Below are 23642 nucleotides of genomic sequence, written 5' to 3'. Positions count from 1 at the left end.
AGCTTTCTTAAAAAATGAGAGTTTGCATGTAGCCTATAGACAATGTTAAATAGTCAATATGAATGCAGGTAGCTCATAATATACAACAGCGCTTACTAAACTAGATCCTAAGCAGCAAGGCAAGCACGCAATATCCTCAGGGATGGGGTAGTGGTGATGGGAGCGTCTTTCAGATTGCAAAGCGCGGTGCAATCTGCAACTCTCGTCTCTCGCCAGACTGTCTGTGTTTGCTTATAAACTAGTGGACTGGATGGATGCTGCTGTGCTATTTGCTTTGGCCACCTCCTCAAAATCTCAGCTGTCACTTTTGCTCAACACCACTATCCTCAAGTAATGGCTCCCAAATCCCATTCCAAACATGCACATGTGGACTTGGGAGATAGGGGGGTGGGGTTGTGACAGACAATAAACTCCTGAATATTCACATTAAGATTTATAAAAAACATGTGGATAAACAGGAAATGCTTGCACACGTACATTGGGCCCACTACCTCAAATGTCAGCCATTCTTTGTATTTTTCCTCATTGCTATTAACATAACCTACAAAACCACAATACTGTTCCAAAAATGTAGGGTCGGTGATATTTTTTTGTTTTTTATATTAATCTCTTATGCACACCAAGGCTGCATTTTATTTGTTCAAAAATACTATTACCGGTACAATTTAAAATAACTGTCTTCTCTTTAAATATATTTTAAAATATAATTTATTCCTGTGATGCAAAGCTGAATAAAAAGTGAAAACGAAACGCCACTTTTGCGTTTTCTCTTCAGATCGTTTCCGTGTAAACATGGCCTTAACTAGCAACACTATGATTGGGCTCACGTCCACGTTGCGCCTCAGCTAAACGGTTTTGAACAGAGTAATCAATGAAAGGGACTCAAGGATGGAAAAAAAGCTGTTTTACTATATTTGTATGAATTATAGTTTTGTTAAATCTTGGGTATTTAAGTCATTCTAAAATAAAATAATTTTTTTTGATTCTGTGCAAATAAATTTCAACGAAGTGGTTCGGTGTAGTTGGTCAGAGTGGCAACCTGTGAGTGCCAGTACGCAAGAAAAAAAGAGGGTAAGCAACAAAATAAAATATACTTCAAGCACCGTTCACAAAGCTTGTCATAAGGCATTCTGGGACTGCCGTCTAAATAAACATGCAACGCTGCATTAGAATGTGAAGGCAGAACAATTAATTTTGCTATCTTTTGGAACAGTTTCCGCATCAAAAGTGCTCTTAAAATCCTATCGCCGTTGGCAGCTCACTAGGTCTTTGCGATAGATCTAACGTGCCTATTCCTGCAGCTTTACTTCCTACTCATATAAGTAACAGAGCGAGTCTTGACTAATATTGAGTCCTGTGTGACCTAAAAAAATGAGAGACTGGGAATTGTCTCTTGTATTTATCTTCATTTGTTTCTGTGTGATCTAAATCTAATTGCATGTGCTGGTCTCAATGGATTCTCTGCTGCTTAAACACATTACACCCACATTAATAAATCATGAACTGCACTGTCACAAGGAAATAAATTATGCTAAATAATATCCTATAACTTTTCTAACTAATTAAAGTTGCGTTGATGACTTAGGGAGCGGATTCTGCGAGGCGGATCCATGAACTCCATTTGTTTGCCTCTTCAAGTTCTCTCTGTTCCAAAGTAGACCGTGAAGACATCAAGGATACCGAAGTGACTTTCTTCTCCAGCTGACAACGACTGACAAGATCCCTTGTGGGATGTGAAGCTCTGCGAAATTCTCCAGTTAAAAAACGAAGAGGGCGTCTAACGGCAATGAAGACTCACGGAGAGCCTCTCGAGAGGGTTGTGGAGGCTCTCGATTTTTCCCACAAAGCTGTAGCTGTGACAGGCTGCCAGCCCCTCTGACAACGAGTTTCAGAAAGACACATCAGGACTGCCAATCCAGTGGACCAACAGCACTGAAGCCGCAGCACATCAACTGGCCTTCTCTTTATAGACTTGTTCTGTAAACACTGAAAAGAACTGAAAAGGAACTGATCAATATAAATAGTTTTAAAGGGTGTTTGAGTGCTGTTTGAGCATTAACAACAACTCATTGTTTACACAGAGATTTCGGAAGTGTTACCTTTCACTGTGAAGATCTAAACATATTTAGATATACAGGAAATCGCAATGGAGAACGATTTTACGAAGACGAATCTCTGTGTAAACAATGAGTGACGTACATGCACGAGAGATCACTTCCGGCGCTTTCGCAGACCGAAGCGCCCGCGCCCTCAGATCACTTGGACGTGGCTGTGGTTACAAGAGGTAAAAACTATAAAAATACTGTTCGTTTTCTCACACAAACCGCTCGTTTCGTGTCTTAGGCCATCAATGTGTACTTACATTTACGAGTCATTAAATCATGTTTAATTTGGACTTCTCTGTGCATGCTCTTTGAGGTGGTGACCATAGACCTGCATTATATGACTGACAGACAAGAAAGGTTTGACCTAAAAATATCAAAATTGAAACTACTGCGGAAACAAAGACACCTACATCTTGGATGCCCTTGAGGTAAGCTAAAACATACCAAAAATTTATTTCAAAGTGAACTATCCCTTTAACACACGAGCTCTTGAAGCTCCGCCCTCTGTGCCGGGAGCAGCAGCTCATTTGCATTTAAAGGGACACGCACAAAAACGGCACGTTTTTGCTCACCCTAAAAAAGTGACAATTTTAACATGTTATAAAAAAATTATATCTGTGGGGTATTTTGAGCAAAAACTTCACATACACACTCTGTGGACATCAGAGACTTATTTTACAACTTGTGAAAAAGGCATTATAGGACCCCTTTATTAAAGGGATAGTCGTTCCCAAAATGAAAGTTCTTATTATTTAATCACCCTCAAAAGAAGACCACAAAAGATGATGTTTTGAAGAATTTTTTTAAATGAAAGTCAATGTGGTCCAATATTCTTTGGACCAGTGTTGTTATTGTTAAGTTAAAAATGTTTTTGTCAAATGACTTTACATCTGCAATAAAGTAAAATATATAAATAAGATGAACAACTTAAACTTAAAAAACAAACAAAAATTAGACAGGCAACTACCTGAAATAAAGCTGTACTAAAAAAAGTAAAAAATAAATAAATAATCCCGGTCTGCTTTTAACATCGAACCTAAGGATACCGAACCTAAAGGCACAGGGATACGTTCACAACTTGATTGGTCTTTTATGACGTATATTTCGAGACGGAACTTACTGAACATCCAAAACAATGTTGTGTGCTGGGCTAAATGCGCTCATTGTATGTGCGTAGCCTACATATGATGGCATTTTGACTAGCTGAGAAATGTGTAAAGGAGTCAAAAAAGAGACAGGAATCACTCTGTCACACACACAAATGAAGATCTGCTGCAAAGAGATGCGGTTCTGGTGCCTGTACTGAACTGTGATGGGCAACATAGAGACTATGACGAGAGAAAAAACAGGTATAAGCATTCTGTCCTTCTTAGCATCATATCCCGTGTTTGGTTCGTTTACATGTCTTTGGTCCATGTTGCATTCATATTTCATTTGAACTGCACTAGAGTTTAACTTTGTTTGGTGTGTGCACCAGGATTTGGATGGGAGCGATCATACTTATTCAAATTAACATAACAGCACTAACAGAGCCATTGCACCAATCATACCAAACATGCCAAGTGTGAATACACTTTTTTTTATGAAGTTAAAATGAAAACTGAATATATAAAAATAAAAGACAATTCAAAATATTAAATTACATAATACTAAAATTATACTAAATATACTACATTCTAACAGATTTGGAATGGCATGAGGGTCATGATGAATTTTTTGGGTAAACTAACCCAAACTTTTTTGGGTAAACTAACCCTTAAGAAGAAGCAAGAACCCGCAAGAAGTTAAATATTCATGAAACAAAAAAGTGAAGGAAATTTCAGCATTCGCTTAGCAGCATCCTTATTGGAATCTATTGTGATTGGAGTCTCCCGTGAGGAGCAATTTATGTGAGTTGCTACAACACATTTCAAATCGTTCACTTTTAGTAGAGGTTCCATCTATTTTCTATTCGATTCTCACAACAGACACTGGCCTTGTGATATGATCACTGGATTTAATGAACAATATATCCCATGAATTATTCCACTAGACTACATTTCTTTCGATAAATCCTCAACCACATCTCTCTACAGGCCTATTTTATTACCTTTTACTCACTTCTAATCCCAATTAACATCACTAACTGTGGTTTTTTTTTTAACTAAGACTCAAATGGAATGCAAGGTGCAACTAAAGAATATCCAGATACCATGCAGATACAAGAAGTATGTCAATGCAAGGTGATGGTCGCATGGCCTCCTCATCAAAAAGGACAAAAGTGGAAAAAAAAGAAGAAATAAACTGAGCTGTACAACAAGGAATCTACCCTAAAATAATCCTCTTTGCTATCCCGATCTTGTAAGCCATGACTTCACTAATATAAAAACCTTGATGTGTGACACATTGGAACCTGATGGCATGAGAGGCTATAACAGAGAAATGATAGCTGAAGCCGGCGATCCGTCTGACATCTTTCACACCCTAGCTTGCAAAGCAGATCTAAAGTGAAATGTTCATTCTGTCATCTGAGATGCTTGATAAGATTGCACGTTAATGACATATCAACCAGAAGACCAGATTGACTGCCAGACATTTCTAGGTGATTTAGAGATTAAAGGATCAATCTCCATTACAGATCTGTGCCCGAGGAAAGGAGTGCAGACATTTGCGTTTTTATCATCAGCAATACACTACATCACTTCTGTCCACCTTATACCTGAAAACACTTTTTGTGAAAACAATCTTTTGACCAATGATGTCATACAAATTCGCAAAAGCATAGCATAGCACACATATCCTCTGCAGACTAAGGGCCCTATTTTAACGATCTGAAACGCAAGTATCCTACGCAATACGCAAGTAACTTTGTGGGCGGATCTTGGGCACTGTTGCTATTATACCGGCGGGATAAAAGACTCTTGCGCCCGACGCAAATCTAAAATGTGTTGGTCTGAAGTAGCTACATTACTCATAGGTGTGGTTTGGGCGTAACGTGCAATAAACCAATCAGAGCATCATCTCACATTCCCTTTAAAAGCAGGCGCACTTGTTCCATGGGGGATTGCTATTATAATGGCGCATTTACCAGGCGTCCGCCAGGAGCGGTTCACAGCCGAGGAGACCGACGTTCTCGTCAGGGCCGTAAAGATTGTATGGGGATGGGAGATGGGAGCACTATTTTTTCACATTTTCATGGACACCACAATGATTTCCCTCGTGTGGTAATACTTTTTCCTTGTAATTATGTATGGTTTGCAAAAATGGGAACTGCTGCGTCTGTGTAAATGAGAGAAGCAAAGTGTATGCGCGTTGTGCGCACGCTACATTATGGCAAGCATCCCTTAAAATAGCATCTGAATAACGCGCCACTGACTTTAGACTAGGTTTTTCCTGGTCTGTGGCGGAATTGTTTTCTGAAACTGCAAAATAGCACCAGAGAACATTTGCGCCGGAACACGCCTCCTCTTTTTGCTGAACCGCCCCCGGGAGCGCAAGTTCATTCCCTAATTTACCAACGTGCGTCTGTGGAGGGAAAAAATAGGAATGATACACACGTCGGTGTACAAAGTCAATTGCGCTGGGTGCAAGATTGGGACCAAAAGCTAGATGCACACTGTACGATGTTAGCCATTATTTGGCTGTCTGAGACAAATTTCGCAAATCCTAAAAGATTCCTCTTATCCTAGGCTAAAATCTGCAGTCTTTGATCGCTAGTGTGACATGTTCGCCGACAGTAAATAAATGACCACAGTGATCAAATTTTACCTCAGATGAAATTCTGGCAGTGTCCGCTTTCTCCAACCAGATCATCTTTGGTTTTTTTTTCAACATAAACACTAGAGATTGTTTTTCTTTGCTAGCCACCATTTCAATCAGAGATGTAATGCAGCTCATAGTCACCGAACGTGTCACGGATTAATAATGTAAAACTCTGTATGAGTTTTCGTGCGTGTGTCCGTTTTTTAAAGTTTTTTTGTACAGTCTGACATTAATGACAACTGAGATCCTACAGTGTGACATGGCTTACAACGGGGGTCATGTTCATACAGTCTGACAAGCGAAGCGATGGGTTTTTGTAAGAAAAATATCCATATTTAAAACTTTATAAACTACAATCATTGGCTTCCCGCAAGGGCCATACGCACATTCACGATAGAGTCGAGTTCCGGTAGAAGGGTGACCTCTAAATATTTAATTTTTTCTTACAAAAACCCATCGCTTCACTTTAGAAGGCATTTATTAACTCACTGGGGTCGTATGGATTACTTTTAAGATGGATGGATGTGCTTTTTGGAGCTTCAAAAACTCACACTATTCAAAAGTGGAAAATTGAGGGGACACTAAAGGGGACACTATTCAATGCTATTACAAAGTTGGGAAGAGCCAGGGTATTATTTATTATAACTCGGCTGAAAGAAGAAAGCCATATAGACTTAGGATGGCTTAAGGGTGAGTAAATGGGATACTTTTCATTTTTGGGTAGCAATAATCTTTGGCCTGCAATTACAGACCGTCGTTACATGACCAGTGGCCTTGTTACATGTGTGTCCTGTGTTTCCCCCGTTCTTTGTGTATTTGGTTCAGTCCTGTTTCCAGTTTCCCGCTCCTCGTTAGTGTTTAGTTTATTCACCTGTGTCTAGTTCATTTGCCCCAGCTGTGCCTTGTTTCCCTAATCTGTTCTCTGTCTATGTAAACCCTGTGTTCTCCCTCACTCCTTGTCGGTTCTCGTTTATGTAACGTTTGTGTATGGTACGTTTGTATTTGGTGTGGTTATGTTTCCTGGATTCCTGTTTTGAGTTATATTAGTAAAGAGTATTGAATTTGATCTGCTGACTGCTGCCTCTCCTTCAACCTGCACCACACCCGTAACAGAAGAACCGACCAAGAAAAAGAAAAGAGAATGGATTTTGCAGCAGTAGAGATTCTGCTTCTCTCCCAGGAGGATCTGTCCCTCGAGGCCCACACACTGAGGTATTTGAACTTAGTACCATATGTTCATTATGATGACACCAGCCTCAGTGTGTTCTTCCGGGCAGGTCTCAATGCTGAGACCAAGGCACGCCTGCCCGGAGATGGGCCTCGGGGGAACTTTGTGAAGTATGTGCAGTGGGTGTTGAAGCATAATCGTGAGTCTCATCCTGCTGAGACTTGTTGTCCTGCTGGTTCCGTCCAGCACCAAGCCCTCTTCGCTGCTGGTTCCGTCCAGCACCAGGCCCTCTTCACCGCTGGTTCTGTCCAGCACCAAGCCCTCTTCACCGCTGGTTCTGTCCAGCACCAAGCCCTCTTCGCTGCTGGTTCCGTCCAGCCCAGCCAAGCCCTCACCGCTGGTTCCATCCAGCCCAGCCAAGCCTGCACCACTGGTTCCGTCCAGTCCAGCCGACCTTTCACCACTGGTTCCGTCCAGCCAAACCCTCGCCACTGGTTCCGTCCAGCCAAGCCCTCGCCGCTGGTTCCGTCCAGCCCAGCCAATCCCTCGCCGCTGGTTCCGTCCAGCCCAGCCAAGCCTGCACCGCTGGTTCTGTCCAGCCAATCCGAGCCAGAGCCCGCTGATCCTGCGCCGGAGCCCGCTGATCCTGCGCTGGAGCCCATTCATGCTGCACTTGAGTCTGCTCTGGAAGACACAGCGCTCATTGTGGTGTCCGTGGCTGTTTTGTGTGTGTGGGCAGCACACACATCAACTACAGCCCATGAACCCAGCCCAGAGCTTCCCTGCAGCCCTGCAGAGCCTGAGCCTGTCGCCTGCCCGCCAGAGCCTGAGCCCGTCGCCTGCCCGCCAGAGCCTGAGCCCGTCGCCTGCCCGCCAGAGCCTGAGCCCGTCGCCTGCCCGCCAGAGCCTGAGCCCGCCAGAGCCTGAGCCCGTCGCCTGCCCGCCAGAGCCTGAGCCCGTCGCCTGCCCGCCAGAGCCTGAGCTTCAAGCCAGCCCTACAGAGCCTTCTCTACTGGTCCCATCCAGCCCTCCCAAGCCTGACCTGATCCACGTCCCGTCTGCCCACCCAGAGACTGTCCACGTCCCAGAGCCTGTCCCAGAGCCTGTGATTCCCCCCAAGAAAGTTTTGGGGGGGGGATATAGGCCACCTGAAGGTGCGTCTCCACCATGGCCACCTGAAGTGGCCTCTCCACCCTGGCCACCTGAAGTGGCCTCTCCACCCTGGCCACCTGAAGTGGCCTCTCCACCCTGGCCACCTGAAGTGGCCTCTCCACCCTGGCCACCTGAAGTGGCCTCTCCACCCTGGCCACCTGAAGTGGCCTCTCCACCCTGGCCACCTGAAGTGGCCTCTCCACCCTGGCCACCTGAAGTGGCCTCTCCACCCTGGCCGCCCGAGGGAAAGTCTCCACCCTGGCCGCCCGAGGGAAAGTCTCCACCCTGGCCGCCCGAGGGAAAGTCTCCACCCTGGCCGCCCGAGGGAAAGTCTCCGCCCTGGCCTCCTGCACATCCTGCTCCGCCCTGGCCTCCTGCACGTCCTGCTCCGCCCTGGAGGCTTCCTGCTCAGGGTAGGCCACGCCCTCGTCAGCCTCCAGGGCGCCCGCCCCCCCACCCCTTTTGAAGTTATACGGCGCGAGGACGCGCCTTTTTGGAGGGGGCGTTATGTTACATGTGTGTCCTGTGTTTCCCCCGTTCTTTGTGTATTTGGTTCAGTCCTGTTTCCAGTTTCCCGCTCCTCGTTAGTGTTTAGTTTATTCACCTGTGTCTAGTTCATTTGCCCCAGCTGTGCCTTGTTTCCCTAATCTGTTCTCTGTCTATGTAAACCCTGTGTTCTCCCTCACTCCTTGTCGGTTCTCGTTTATGTAACGTTTGTGTATGGTACGTTTGTATTTGGTGTGGTTATGTTTCCTGGATTCCTGTTTTGAGTTATATTAGTAAAGAGTATTGAATTTGATCTGCTGACTGCTGCCTCTCCTTCAACCTGCACCACACCCGTAACAGGCCTGAAGTCCCTATATAAAAGCTTGCACTGACACTGAACTGAACCAGCTGATGATAATCAGAAATCAAAATAAAATTAGGGGTCTCCTCTGCTGATGTGGAACCATAACAGCTTTCAGGATAAAAATGTAAAGGGCTCCATGGATCTAGTAATCAAGTTTCATGGCTGGTTTACCATTTAATTGGGTACAGTATTTGAAATTTTAATAACATATTTCCTCGCTATTTCTACACACACGAGCAGACGATGGGCTATTTAATAAATTATTATTAGCTGAAACGAAGGGGGCAAAGATGGGAAAATAGAGGGGAGAGGGAAAAACTATATGCAATATGTTTACAGTTTTGGAAGAAAAAGTGAAAAAAGTGTGCTTGCCTGTGCAAAACTCACCGCTAAGATGCTAGAGTGTTGTAGATGGGCACCAAGACATCGCAGTTGCTAAGCTGTTCTGAGTGGTTGTAATTATGCTGCTATGTGGTTGTGGGGGCATTCTGAGCGATTGTCATTGCGTTGCTACGTATGTGGTTGTGTTCTGAGTAGTTGTTATTGTGTTGCTATGCAGTTGGTGGGATGTTCTGAGTGGTTGTTATCGCGTTGCTATGCGGTTACTGGGGTGTTCTGTGTGGTTGTCAGTGTGTTGCTACGTATGCAGTTGCTGGGATGTTCTGAGTGGTTGTTATCGCGTTGCTATGCGGTTACTGGGGTGTTCTGTGTGGTTGTCAGAGTGTTGCTACGTATGCAGTTGCTAAGGTGTTCTGAGTGGATGTTAATGCGTTGCTATGCGTTTGCTGGGGTGTACTGAGTGGTTGTTAATGCATTGATATGCAGTTCCTGGTATCTTGATATCTTACACTTAAAAACAGCTAGATGGAGTGCAACAGGATGGAAACGTTAGAATTTCTTAAAGTTGGCAAGCCATCTTAAAAAAATTAACAGTCATGGCAGACAAGACAACCAAAGAATGTGTATAAGAGCAGGCTAATTGATGATGCACCACCACTTAACTCTTTCCCCGCCATTGACATATTTTTCTGGGAATCCATGTTTTCACTGTTATAGGGGGTGCTGTAATGCATCTTCTCTAAGAGTACAGAATCCCAGAATCCAAAAATAAGCGAAGAAGAAGCTTAGAAGATTGCTTACGCACATGTAAGCTACTGCGCTCACCAAACATTCAACAGTATTTAAATCAAAACTGCCTAATGTTACCGAATGAAATGTCAAACCCATAAAAAGATATAGGACTGCACAAGCTTTGTTGATGGACTCGATTTACTCGATCTATGTTTTGATCATCATTCTGAATCTGATCTGGACAAAGCCTTTGACAAAAATGAAATTTTCTCAGCTTTTTGTTCAAAATGTTGCTTTCATTCAAGTGTTGATAAAAAAAGAAAGCATGAAGCTAGAATAGTTTTTTCCCCCTGTTCTGTCTTTTGATGTATTTAATGTTCAGATATTCACACAACAAAATATCCTGGGGGCCATTAAAGTTGTGTGAAAATGATAAAAAATGCTGGCACTGACTCGCAACTTAAAAAAAACAAAACCTGGAAGGCAAAGAGTTAAAATATCAAACCTAGAAAAATGATATAAGTACAATAGGAAAAAAAGAAAGAAAGATAAATCTATCTACTAAAAAGTAGTAAATCTCACTAGGCAAACTGACCCCAAAACTCAGTCTGAGCCCTGTATCCAGCTCTAGAAAGGATTTTAATGTAGACCCAGCTGTGACTCTGAAATACTGATAAAAGAATCAATACATGCCTTTCCTGACCTACTACTAATGCAGGTTGATGATCTGCAACATATTCTTTAAAAAAAGCCACTTTTAAATTCATGAACAACACTTAACACTGCTTACAGAGCTTAGACATAAACAGAAAACACTGATACCCAAGCTGAGGGATTATACATTGCAAAAGAAGTACAAAATCAGATGTTACCTTTGAAAGGTCACCCACTTCCAAATAAAAACAGATGATGAAGACATTCCAGGCGACCCACAGCACCAACCAAACCGCATACTGTAAAAAAGACAAGAACATGGTGTTTGAAAGATCCATTTCAACCTCAGACCCCCAATAACCCCCTAACCAAATAAACATTTGCATATGCGTGATTAATTGGCGTAAGTGGGATATTTTCTCTGTAATTAATTCTCCGATGTGTGTTCCTTAAAACATTCTGCCTCCACAAATCTAGAATCTGCCAAAGAAGCGATATGGGCAGGCGATGCATTTCACAGTGGAAGCAAGAGCCCTGTGTGGGAGTTTGTGAGGGTGGCTCGTTCCCCGGTTCACGAGTTAACGCTTATCGAAATAGCGGGATGTGATTATGAAACATATTCCCCAGCAAAATTGTAGCCGTCGCAGGGGGGTGTCTCTGAAAATGAAGTAAATTTTTGTTAAATAAACACAGGTCTCATCCCGTTTCGCATCATTAGGGAATGCAGCAAACTGCTATTATGTTAAACGAATTTGTTCAAAAGACGAGAGTAGCTGAATTTGCTCATGAGCATTAGCAGCTCGTAGCATGTTTTACTGATTAAAATGTGAGAGGTAGGCTACGCTGCGTGAGAACTCAGAGGACTGTTAGGCAGGCAGTGATCTTTAGATAAAATAACACTTATCTGATCCAATTCAAAGTGAGACAGGTGAGTACAAATGAAATACTGAGCGAGGGGAAATGCAAAATCAATCTGAATTACCTGATGGGACTTGAGCGGAAAAACTCGGCCTTTAACGCTTGAAAATGAGCAGTTAGCGACATGCATTTCGAGTAGCTCCCCAAAAGTGGCTCTAATAGATAAATCAATATGGACTTAGCTTTGATAAAAATGAGCATGTGCAAAGACACTTCAACCTCCCGTTACAAATGTACTACCTCTCTGCTAGGATTGTGCACCATTCAGAATTGAACTAAGAATGCCTGCTAAATTTGAATGCAATAAATCAGAATTAAAATTCAAAGAAATTCATATCACTAATTTTTAACTAGAAAAGCAAAGATAGTCAGACTTTGTATGTTGGCTTGTTAAAGTCTCTGTTTTGAAAAATAAAAGCTTTCAACTGTGCAGGTGTTTATGCAGACAGAACTATAGAGCAATGATAGATAGAATGATAGATAGATAGACAGACAGACAGACAGACAGATAGAAAGACAGATATACAGACAGATAGATAGATAGATAGATAGATAGATAGATAGATAGATAGATAGATAGATAGATAGATAGATAGATAGATAGATAGATAGATAGATAGATAGATAGATAGATAGACCTATTAGCTTATAGACAGAAGGACAGAAAAGAGAGATATACAGATAGACCATTAGATAGACAGACAGACAGACAGACAGACATTCTCTGTTTTTGCATTTCTTTGAATTGCAATTCAGTAAATTTATTTTCCTGTCATTCCCACTCAACTTCCTATGGGGAGTGACCAATTCTGTTGAAATCCCAACTCATCAAGATCCTGCTCTCTACCAGTGTTAGGCAAGCCACTCAAAATTATAGCTAGCTAAGCTACCAATCCAGCGCTCTACCGATAAATTAGCAAAGCTATGCTGAAAGCTATTATTTAGAGAAGATAGCTAGTTAGCTACAAGCTACATGTCTTACTACATTTAAGCTACTTCATATTTTTTAATAAGCATGGAATAATATAAATAGTCATATATAATTTGTTCTAATACATATTTATTCATTTGCTAATTGGTTAAAAAAAAACATTGTCAGGGAAAATGTAATTTGTAAAAAATTTGTTTGTCGATGTTACCCACCAATAAAATAAAAAAGCTTTGATAATGAAAAGCTAAATAACTTAAAAACTAACAATACTGAGAATTAGTTATACTGAATACTGAAAATAGTTCAACTAATTGTAACAACGCTACTGCTCAATACATCTTAGGTGCAAACAATTCTCCAGCCCTTTATTAAGTCTTACACATGATTCGTTGCTGAATCTAGTCATTATGATTTTCAAGTTGAGCATTATTGCAGCCATTTATTAAAGCTGACCTTGTACAAGAGGGTTGACTTACTTGGGGTCAACCCTTGCAATGTAGCTGTTCTTTATTTAGATTTGCAGTTAAATATGCAAAGAATCGTGAGGGCCTCGGGCTAGGGGCAAAGATCAACACATCATGATTGTCTTCCAACTAGAATGTGGTTGATGTATCTCCTGTCTTCCATGCTCTGCTGTATAAGAAGGAGCCTCCTCCGCATGTTAGAGCAGGAGGGGGTCTAGACGGAGCGATTGACTTCAATTAAGTCTCATAATCCTGCTTGATATCTCTAACACGCATTCGAGTTGATCCGGAGGGAGGAGGTTATGAACGCGTTCTTGACGAGGGCTGTTTGAGCCTAACCTTTCCCCACAAACAGAGCGCAGCAGACCGTTGTGTCTCGGAGACTGGAGGAATTTTACCATCTTGAAATCTGACGTGTTGTCAGGACATTAGATACAGAAGATGTGGGCATGTAGTGGAACCTCATTTGGCCATTTGCCAGCCACTGGAACGTGCCAAGTTGAATTAGAATAAAAATTTATCTGGCCTGACAGCATCCCCAAAACAGATATAAGCAAGAGTAATGTTCAAATGTGAGCAATTTATCTCTGTAGGAGACTCTCTCTCCATCTCTCTGGCCAGCCACTGCTCCTTGACTGAAAAATCGAGCTTTGTTTATTCCAAAGGGAGACACATAACACTAAAAAAGGCAATCTGTTTCATCTCAACTGGGTGACATGGTCCGAGTCACATTTGAGTCAATGACCCGGTCCGTCAGTACATTGATATCTCTCTGTTACGCTGGCCAGGGTGTTAAATGTCCGTTGTACCCGACTGTAGAGAAAGCTGTCACAACATGCGGTCTAATCTCATCCGTGCTGAACAACTGTTTCTTCCACAATACCATATATTAGGTATAACTTGCTTGATGGACTGGATACAAATATAAATCATGCGTAAAACTGTCTCACACCATGTCTACACTGGATGCGAGCGGCCAACCGAATCTATTATAATCAGCGATTCTGTTTACACTGGATGCAGCGTGATGCAATGAGTCATCGACTGTAAATTGATGCCAAATTGAATTGATGCAATGAGTCATCGACTGTAAATTGATGCCTGCTTCCATTTCTGATGTGTCACAACAATCTTCGCTCCCAGTGTAGACACGGTGTAAGGGTGTTTCACATGATTCATTTGATTCAGAACCAGATGCATTTTCTCCCTTGTTTGGGCATACATTAACACAGCAATCAATCAAATCTGCACCAAAAAGTTGAACCAAAACTACCTTAAGGAATACAAAATAAGAGAAAGAAAGCTACAATAAATCCATTGAGCTTTGGTTATAAAAACATTCCGACCAATGAAGGGACAATTTGCTCACATCCCTCCTGAAAAAACAAATCTTAAAACCAGCCTAAATCAGTTTGCTGGTTTTAGTTGGTCTCCCAGGCTGGTCTTTTGCCTTGTTTTACACAGGTGTTGAGCACTTTTCAGCTGGTCAGATGCATCCTCACCACTTTTTGCCAAGGTCGATATTGTCCCTCTCACTTTTTGAAACATCTCGTGGTATGAATGTACCTAATGCAAAAGAAACATCTCCAGTTGATCATCAATTCGTTCGTTTGTGTTAAATAAGAGGCGATCTGGAATGTGTTGTTTGTTTTTGAAAACATGCTGAGTGCTCGTTGCCACTGTTATCAGTGGAAGAAGGCAACAGTGTTCTCTTGGTGCTCGTGCACACTGTGCAGTCTTCACACTGATCAGCACTTCTATCTATCACTTAAAGCTGTTGCGGAGACTCTCTATTCGTTCCAGTGAAATCACAAAACATGAAACATGAACATTAAACCTAAGTTCTATGTCAATAAATTAAACTCAATGTACTACTGATATTGATGAGTGGACATCGTAATGTTATTTTTTGTGCGTTATTTTCCACACACACACACTCCTGTCCCACCCACTTTTTAAACAAAGTTAAGCCACTGGTCAGATGGATAGACCAGCCGGCCACACAGCTAAACGACAGCTTAGCCAGACTGGGTCACCAGACCATATTAAGGTAGTTAAGACCAGCAAACCAGTTTAGGCTGGTTCAGAGTTTAGGGTTTATTTTAATAGAGATGTGACAATAGCCCCTTTCACACAGAGATTCCGGAAAATACACGGATAAAGCGACCCGGGATTTGACCCGGGTTCGTTTGATTTTGCTTCATTCACACTGCCAGTGATTTGCCGGAATCAGAGAGTGCGTTCACACACAACCCGTGTATGTTCCGGAAAGACACGTGACATCGATGTGACATGTATGTCTCAGCAACGTGTATAGTTTGCTTATGAGCTGCGATTTCTCTCTGGAGAAACCACGCTTGTGCATTTTCTTCTCTGATTCGATCATAAACTAGCGCATTACGTACCGTTTCACTAGCCTGCTTTCACTTCACTTCAGCGTCATCATTACGACACGGCATTGGTTACGGCTTTTGTTCACACAGCGCGCGTTCCGGGTCTGAACACGGCAATGTTACTAGGTCCCCAACCCGGCATCGATCCCGGCATCAATCCCGGGTCGTGTTTGCGTTCACACAGAAGGCACTCTGGCAATTTGCCGGCAATTTGCCGGGTTCAAAGCGCTGTGTGAAAGGGGCTAATGTGACACAAATGTTGGTCTTTTTTAAATTTTATTTACGAGCCAAATTAAAGAGAAAATGCAACATTGTAACAATTTAGTCCATTTTGGACACAAATGCAGATCGTGATTAAAACATCTAAGGATGTTTTCATACCTCCCTTAGTTTGTTAGGGAATACAGACTGTCCATACTCAATCCGAAACTGCTGCAAACAACAATCAGAACTTATTTTGGGCCAGATTTACTAAACATGGCATATTATTGTGAGAGTGCAATTCCACAAAAGCGTTGATGGAAGTGGAAAGTTCTGCGCGTGATCTACATTCAACTTGCGTTTGAAAGGAAAACTCCAACAAATTCATATGCAATAAGGACAGCCGCAAAAATAACTGTCCACGCCTTTTCAGCGCTAATTTTCACTGTGTGTCTTTAGTAAATCCTCCTGACAGTAATTTTTTAACGCCAAAAGAGGGTTTGCGCTACTGCAAGCTGTTAGTAAATCTTGCCCTTGATGTTAAAGAGCATATGTGGAGCTGGATTTTGGACCAATGAGATTTCACTGTGGGTGAGGCTAGCTAATAAAACAAGATTGAAACCAAACGACTGTCAAAATGTCTTGCTGCTCATCACGGTTGCAAAATGTTAGGACAAAAACGTACCATGGAACAGATTTGCCTGGCTAGGACTCCAGGGTGTATTAATACAACAAAATGACAGCATAACCTGCAGGGGTGAAAAAGAATATGTCACAAACGGAATATGAAAATATATGTAAACTCACCATGGTCACATATCGCGGTCTGAACTGTACTGTTCCAAAGAGTCCTAGAATCACTGTGATGATGTGGACAAAGTTTGTGAGGATTGGAGCCCACTGGTATCCAAGGAAATCAAATATCTGTCGCTCCAAGATGCTGATCTGGAAACGAGAAACAGAGGAAAAAGACACTGCTTTACTAGTAAGCAAAAACAAAGACAATATATTGACATACAAGCATTTATTAGCATAAAGGCGTAAACAGATTTCCAGCTTTGGGGGTCGCTTTATGATGACACTCTGATGCCAGCTGGAAGGCAGGGTGAGATGACGGACTGCCAGGCCACATGTGAAAGCACACAGCCTACAGGAAGCCAGAGGAATACCCCTGTCACACAGGCGATTAATTAGGACCGAGACGTGCCGCTCTCCGGAGTCAAACCCCCACCCTTCCACAAAAACCAGAGTTGACTTGGAAATTAAAGCTGGCAAGTCCAGCCTCGCAGCTCTGGGTGCTCCAATCTCAGCCACTGATTGGACATGACACTGATGTCAATACCACAAGCTATGGCACTTCCAAAAGCGGACCAGTGCAGGGTCACGGTTTTATCCCCAAAGGACCTACAAGCAGCCAGCTTCATAAAGCTAATGCTAATAGAACCCGTGTCTCCAGCTGCATTCACCAACAGGCACGAGAAGCCTTTAACAACCTCAGATGCTCAATGTCTTATCTGGAAACGAAACCAAGCAAAAATATCGCCATTGAATCATCTGGTTTGCCGCATGATGTAACAGAGGATAGTAAAGAGCAAAGCGTCAAGATGAAGGTTGAAAATGCAGCCGCTGAAAACACAAATGTCATTGTGACCTCAATAGATTCATTTAACAAACAGCCTCTCAAGTGAACATCAATAGAGGATTCAATAGCAGTATGAATATCAAATGACTTTAAGTTGCACAGAGATGCTATATATGAGTGTTTCCTACTGGATGATGTTTTTACAGCGGGGCTGTTCAACCCTGCAGTCCATCCAGCGGATCAAATTTATCAGTTTTTGTGAGAAAAACAATTGAAGATTTACTTCATTATTAGAATCTTGAATATTCTGGAATTACAAAATGAATCATGGTTCATTTAAAGGGGTCTTTTGACCCCATATAAGGGGCAGTTCACACAGAACGCGTTTTTCATGACCCCTTTAATATAGCAACATTCCTAGTTTCTATTAATAAATTTTTTTAAAAAAAAAATCTTAGTCAAAAGGGAACCAATATCTTAAACTACACGTTGTCATATGAGCACTAATATTACCAATTTGAGTTTCACAAACCTTTCACAAAACAGTTCTTGCTTTGACAGATATGAATAAAAACAAAGTCCCGTGTAAGCGAATCAGAAGTTAATTCAGTAACCACTTTAGCAGATTTAGTGATTCATTCAGTGAAGGATTTGTACGACTCACAACTTATTAAAAAATAATTTGCAATGGCGCTGTAGCTGGCATGAAAGTGAAGGAAACACTGTTCTACCAGAAAGACTCGGGAGATAAATTGAATGGCTATATACATTTATTGACAGCTCAGCAAGCATAAATTTATGAGTTCTTTGGCGTAGGCCCCGTCCTTAGCGAGCAAAGCGAGGTTAGCCGAATCTGCATGTCCCGCCTGAGATGAAGGCGGGGGCGCAGCCGACCCCCTGGAGGTAAGGAAGGGACCATCCTGGTGGTGGTGATGGGGAGGATGGAGGGGAAGGTACCGTCTTGGTGGTGGTTGGGGAGGATGGAGGTGAATGGCAGCGTCAGCATCTGCGAACTCAGACAAGTGTAAGTACCAATCTTATATACTGTGACTGTTAACGCCTGATTGAATAGGGATGAGGTAATACATGGCGCGCTGATTGAGTCTTCCTGACAGAACTTAAGCTAAAGCTTCCATTTCTTTGTAATTGAGCAGTAGTTCATGCTATAAATCTATCAACAGTAGACAAAGCTCAGGAGTCTATTAATCTGTGCATCTTGTCCATGCAGTTCTGCCCAGTGAGGACCAGTTTGTGACCCCCCTCCACCCCCTGGTCTCCCCGAGGGACGTGTCTTCTGTTGTCTGGGCGTTTCCTTTGAGCTTCTGCTAGCATACATCTGGTGAGCGTGTCTGTCCCAAACACTTAAGTCTTCGATCATAATGAAAGGTATTATCCTGACAACACCAAGCAACACCAGCGTGCACTTCACACAAGTTTTTTGATTAAGAATCTTCACAGCTCTGGGGTGCAGATGAGATTAGTTTTGTGTCAGAATAAAAGTAGTCCCCTTTCCAAATTCCACCCACTTTTTTTTTTTTTACCACAATTATGTTTTGCCTTCCCTTTCAGCCTTCAGTGGCATGGTGTGTTTTTATGAATCATGGCATGTGATTTCCCCCTGCACTAGCTCTTGTTTATTTTCACTGTCCTCCATATTTCCTCTATGAAACAGATGGATGAAAAGACAAATGCATTACCATCTGTTTTCTTAAAGGAATAGTTCATAAAAGAAAATTCTGTCATTATTTACTCGCCGTGATTTTGTTCAAAACATACAGACTTTCTGAAACACAAAAGACTGTTTATGAAGAATTATTCTGGTTGCTGTTTTTTATGAAATTACAATGCATGAGAACTCAGGTTTTCAATCTTCTAAAAAGGACACCAAATCACCACTTCAAAACAACTTGTGCACTATATTTCAAGTCTTCTGAAATCACACAATATCATTGTGATGAACAGACCAGAAATTAAGATGTACTGTAACTAAAATGTTGAAATCTGATCTAGCTCTCCTTTGAACGTTCATAAGAGTTAATAAGAGAAGTAGCGATTTGTGAATAAATCATTTTTGAGAGTCAAATCTTTCCAATAAATAGACAGATTTTGTTAGCAAACCTGGTCTGAATGATTCGTTCATGAATTGGACCCAACACATTCTCAAGTTCAACTCGATAACTCCATCGAGTCAGAGGGAATAACAGTTCGCTAGAGGGAAAGATAATTAGTAAATAATTACTCAAATCTTAAAAAGAAAATTTCATATGCAGAAAAAGGGACGAGGCCTGATTGACTTGCATTAGTTGTTGAAACTCGCAATCATGGTAAGGGGCGTGACATTTCCAAAACATATTCCAAGCAGTTGACCAATCACAACACACTGGTCTAGTCAACCAATCAGAGCACATTGCACTTTTCGGAAGGAGGGGCTTCATAGAGACAAGAACTAAACAGAGCGTTACTGACAGTGTGGGAAGAGAGGTGCTGCAACAATGTAAAATATGTAAACAATAATCAGTTTTTTGAACATTCAAGCATGAAACCCTTTTCTAGTAGACCCCAAAAACAAAATCAAGACATTGTAAAAGGGCAGAATATGGCCTTTTTAAGTTTCATGGTCTAATTTTGATACATTGAATCACGCTTTTGCTGCTTTTTGATGCATGAAAGCATCAGTTTCCGTTATAGCATGGAAAATAGCCACTAGTACAATTCTTCAAACGTTTGTGTTCCTGGGAAGAACGAAAGTACAAATTTGAAAAAACTTAAAGATGAATACATAATGACATACAATACAATAATATTGGCTGGAGTACTTGTTTAATAGGTTGTTTTCCATTATCAAACCAAAAAAAGAAAAGAGCCAGAGAGCATGATAGCACCACGTTCGATCCATATACCTTCATTATCAAAAGCTCTTCCAGTGAGCCATGCATCACACCAATTCTCAGAAGCACTGTTCAGCCATAGTTGTGCAGCAACTAAGCACACAGAAAAAAAGAAAAAAACGATTGACCCGACTCAGTGGTTCCATTGCTTTAGCGAAGTCTTAAAACTACAACCAGCCCTGAAATCAACTAATAAACCACAATGCCATTGTGTTGAAGGGAGACCATATGTCAGCACAAAATACAATCTAGCCTCCCTGCGAATAGGTTGCAAAATGCAAATATGGCTAATTATGTTATATTCTGTTGTTTGGTGAAAGATGGTGTGTTGACAATGTCTTTAAAATACGTCTTAATGGCACTCTCCTTCACAGTTCTCTTCTGTCGGGCTTTTGTAGACACCTGCGCTTATTGACAGAATTCCCAAAAGAGCCCAGGCATTAATATGCATGTCCAATCGGGGGAGAAAACCTAAAGGGATTTTATGGGGAGGTTGCAAGCTCTTGTCTGAGGTGTGGGCCGGGATCCCCATTAATGTGGTCCCTGGGCCCCCTTTCATATAAACAGTGATGTAAACAGCATTGTAGGGCAGCTGTGCTCTGAATGAGATTATCAAGTCATTTTTATACATGAGAAATTAATGTTCAGAAGATAGGCCTTAAAGGATGAAGTGCAAAATCACTGACTAAACACTAACAAAAAAGAGAGCAAACATTCAGTACTTCAGTATGCACAAGTACGCATCTATAAACAAATCATAACACTCATACTAAGGCTCTAAAAACACATTCAAAGCCACTGAAACGCCGATATACAAAACCAATAAAAAGTCTTAGGGTCGGTAAAATTTTACACGTTTTTGAAATAAGTCTCTTATGCTCACCAAGGCTACATTTATCTTATTACAATTACAGAAAATATTGTGAAATATAATTACATTATAAAGCTGCAGTCCTTAGCTTTTTTGGGTTAAAAATTATCCAAAATAAATTGAGCAAATACATAACCAGTGTTCAAAACTATCTGCTTGCCGTAGCTCGATTCAAAACGGTAAGCTTGTAATAATGTTTTTAATTTGGAGAAATTCGAGCATGTCTTTGCGTCATTACGTCACATCTGTACACATAAAGAAGGAGTCTTGGCTAGTAAGCTATATTGTGTGTGAGGATGTTGAAGGTGGAGATTTATAGCCTTTTCTCACAGCACTTGATATAATTAAACTTATCAATTTGATGGCGGATCCAGAAAGTTTCAAGCGACAATCACCAGTGACAACTGGAGATTCATCCGTTGTAAAATGCAAAAGACTTTGGACTGAGAGTTAGGAAAAAGAGACTGCAACCGGCCCATGCGAAAACAAGGATAATATCAGAAGGGCTTTAAATGTAGTCACGCAATGCTGATGTTGTTAACATTAACAATTTGAGAACAAAGTATAATTTGCACGGTTTGACGTGATATGATAAGCGATCATTAGATTTAATCAGCGCGATTTACTGCCTTAGTTGGTCAGAAAAAAAGTGGATGTTACTTACTTGTTCAGATGACAATTTAGGGTGAAAATACTTATGTTGGTCATACTTACAAAAAGAATAATCTGTGATTCTGAATGACAGTATCCACACCGGTGCGGTGACTGACAGCTGCACACTCTCCTCAAACATTGGATTCATCCGCGCTGTGCCGTGTCGAGGCACAACTCACGTAAAGTTGATAATTCCACGAATAACTGCAATTGCAGATTTCGAACAGAGATGGCGACAAAGAGGAAAAACTGCGGACTGCAGGTTTAAAAATAAATGTTTTCTATTTTAGTATATATTTCAAATGTAATTTATTTCAATGATGACAAAGCTGCACTTTCAGCAGCCGTTACAGTGTCACATGATCCTTCAGAAATCATTCTAATATGCTGATTTGCTGCTCAAGAAACATATCTTATAATAAGCAATGTTGAATGCAGTAGTGCTGCTTAATATTCTTGTGAAAACCACACTTTGTCCAAGATTTGGCTAGATTTTTTTTTTGTAACAATGTTTTAGTCTTTACTGTCCCTTTTAATCAATTAAATGTCTCCATGCTGAATAAAAATATTAATTTCTTTCAAAAGAAAAAAATCTTACTGACCACAAACTTTTGAACAATGTGTTTTCAAAATTGCTACAATTTACATCGACTCATTTGGGAGACACTTGTATAACTTATATGTGGGAATGTACACCAGTATGTCGGAATTGAACCCACGACCTTTCTGGCACCATGCTCTATCAGTTAGAGATATGAGAACACTGCTTCAAGCCATTAAAGTGGTAAACAACGTACAGTTAGCATAATGAACGGTATTACTTGGTGTAAGAATTGTTTACTAAAATTATAAATATTAATAAATGCATTTATTTATTGAACATACTGTTATTGCTATAATTTTAGAGAAAAAATAAGCCACTTAAGACCATTAGCTACGTTTTACCACGGTCGAGGGGATTTTTGTCTTGTTTTTTTTTTTGGTAACAACACTCCTTAACCATGGTAAATTGACAACAAGGAGTGAGAGTGTCAAGCTAAAAGCATCACTAAACCAATTCAGTAATGAATATCGAATGCAAAGGTCAGCGTAACCAATTCCTGTAATGATATTTTCCCTTCCTTATGCGCACATAATGTTTTCTCATGATTATTACTTGGCAGCAGAAGCATCCCATTAGCGATTAGCCTGCTATAGCGCACGCTTTCAGTCTGTGATTGAGATTAAAGTTCATTCTCCCTGTGACAAAGCCAAATCTCATTCTCCCAACCTTGTGCTTTTGCTCGCCTCTCTCCCACTCAGTTTCTCTCTGCCTTTCGTCCCATTTATATTTCTTTCGGTGCGAAGGGGGACCAGCAGCCTTTAATCAGAAAGACAAAAGCTAATCAATCAGTAGGGGCAGGTTGAATAGAGAGCTTCACCCGCATTCAAAAGAGGCTAGCCGAGTTATAGCGTTTCCCAGCATTAGCGCCACAGAGCATTAACTACAGATTGAGCATGGGCTAATGAAGAAAGCTCCCATGAAACACGGCAGAGGGAAGACGCATCTTGGCCTGCCTCCATTGTCCGTCAGTAATCCAATTTCATCTGCTGCTGCCGCCAGTGATTTTAATGTTGCTCTGCAGAGATGAGACTGCAAAAATAACAGCAGAATTGAATGGTTAACTAATCTATGACACATTCACTTGGAGTCAGGCGGCGGGTTTTGAGGTATGGAGACATTTAAAGATTGAGATATTGCAAATTGTATTTACACTTATTAAGTGTGAGGTCACCAAGTACAAACCCTCAGTTGGTGTGCTGCGTACTAGAAATCCTTTGACTATGCAACGTCAGAGGAACCAGCCAGACATTACAACGGGCGAGATTGTGATGAAAATGACACAAAATTCAAGAGGTGTTCGCTTCAGGCAGTGACAATTGTTTTTTCCAAAAGCACTGTGTCTCATTTACTTAGAAACAGTGTTTTTTGATAAAGTGCAACTGACTTTATGTAACT

At 41.3% G+C, this 23642-nt stretch overlaps 1 protein-coding gene across 4 annotated transcripts in view; it reads right to left on the bottom strand.

Annotated features, from left to right (window-relative positions):
* Positions 1-23642, bottom strand: part of nkain2 (sodium/potassium transporting ATPase interacting 2) — a 162045-nt gene that overhangs the window by 90628 nt on the left and 47775 nt on the right. For all 4 annotated transcript variants that reach the window (XM_056269267.1, XM_056269266.1, XM_056269265.1 and 1 more), the window contains exons 2-3: positions 16456-16593; positions 10960-11040 (exon numbers count right to left, since the gene is read on the bottom strand). In XM_056269267.1, coding sequence (XP_056125242.1) covers positions 10960-11040; positions 16456-16593 — 219 coding nt within the window. The remainder of the gene's footprint in view (positions 1-10959; positions 11041-16455; positions 16594-23642) is intronic.

This window comes from Rhinichthys klamathensis, unplaced genomic scaffold (assembly GCF_029890125.1).
Source record: "Rhinichthys klamathensis goyatoka isolate OS25496 unplaced genomic scaffold, OSU_Roscu_1.1 h1tg000281l_1, whole genome shotgun sequence".
NCBI lineage: Eukaryota > Metazoa > Chordata > Actinopteri > Cypriniformes > Leuciscidae > Rhinichthys > Rhinichthys klamathensis.
Note: the sequence above shows the minus strand (reverse complement) of the source record. Positions and strands in the feature narration are given on the sequence as shown.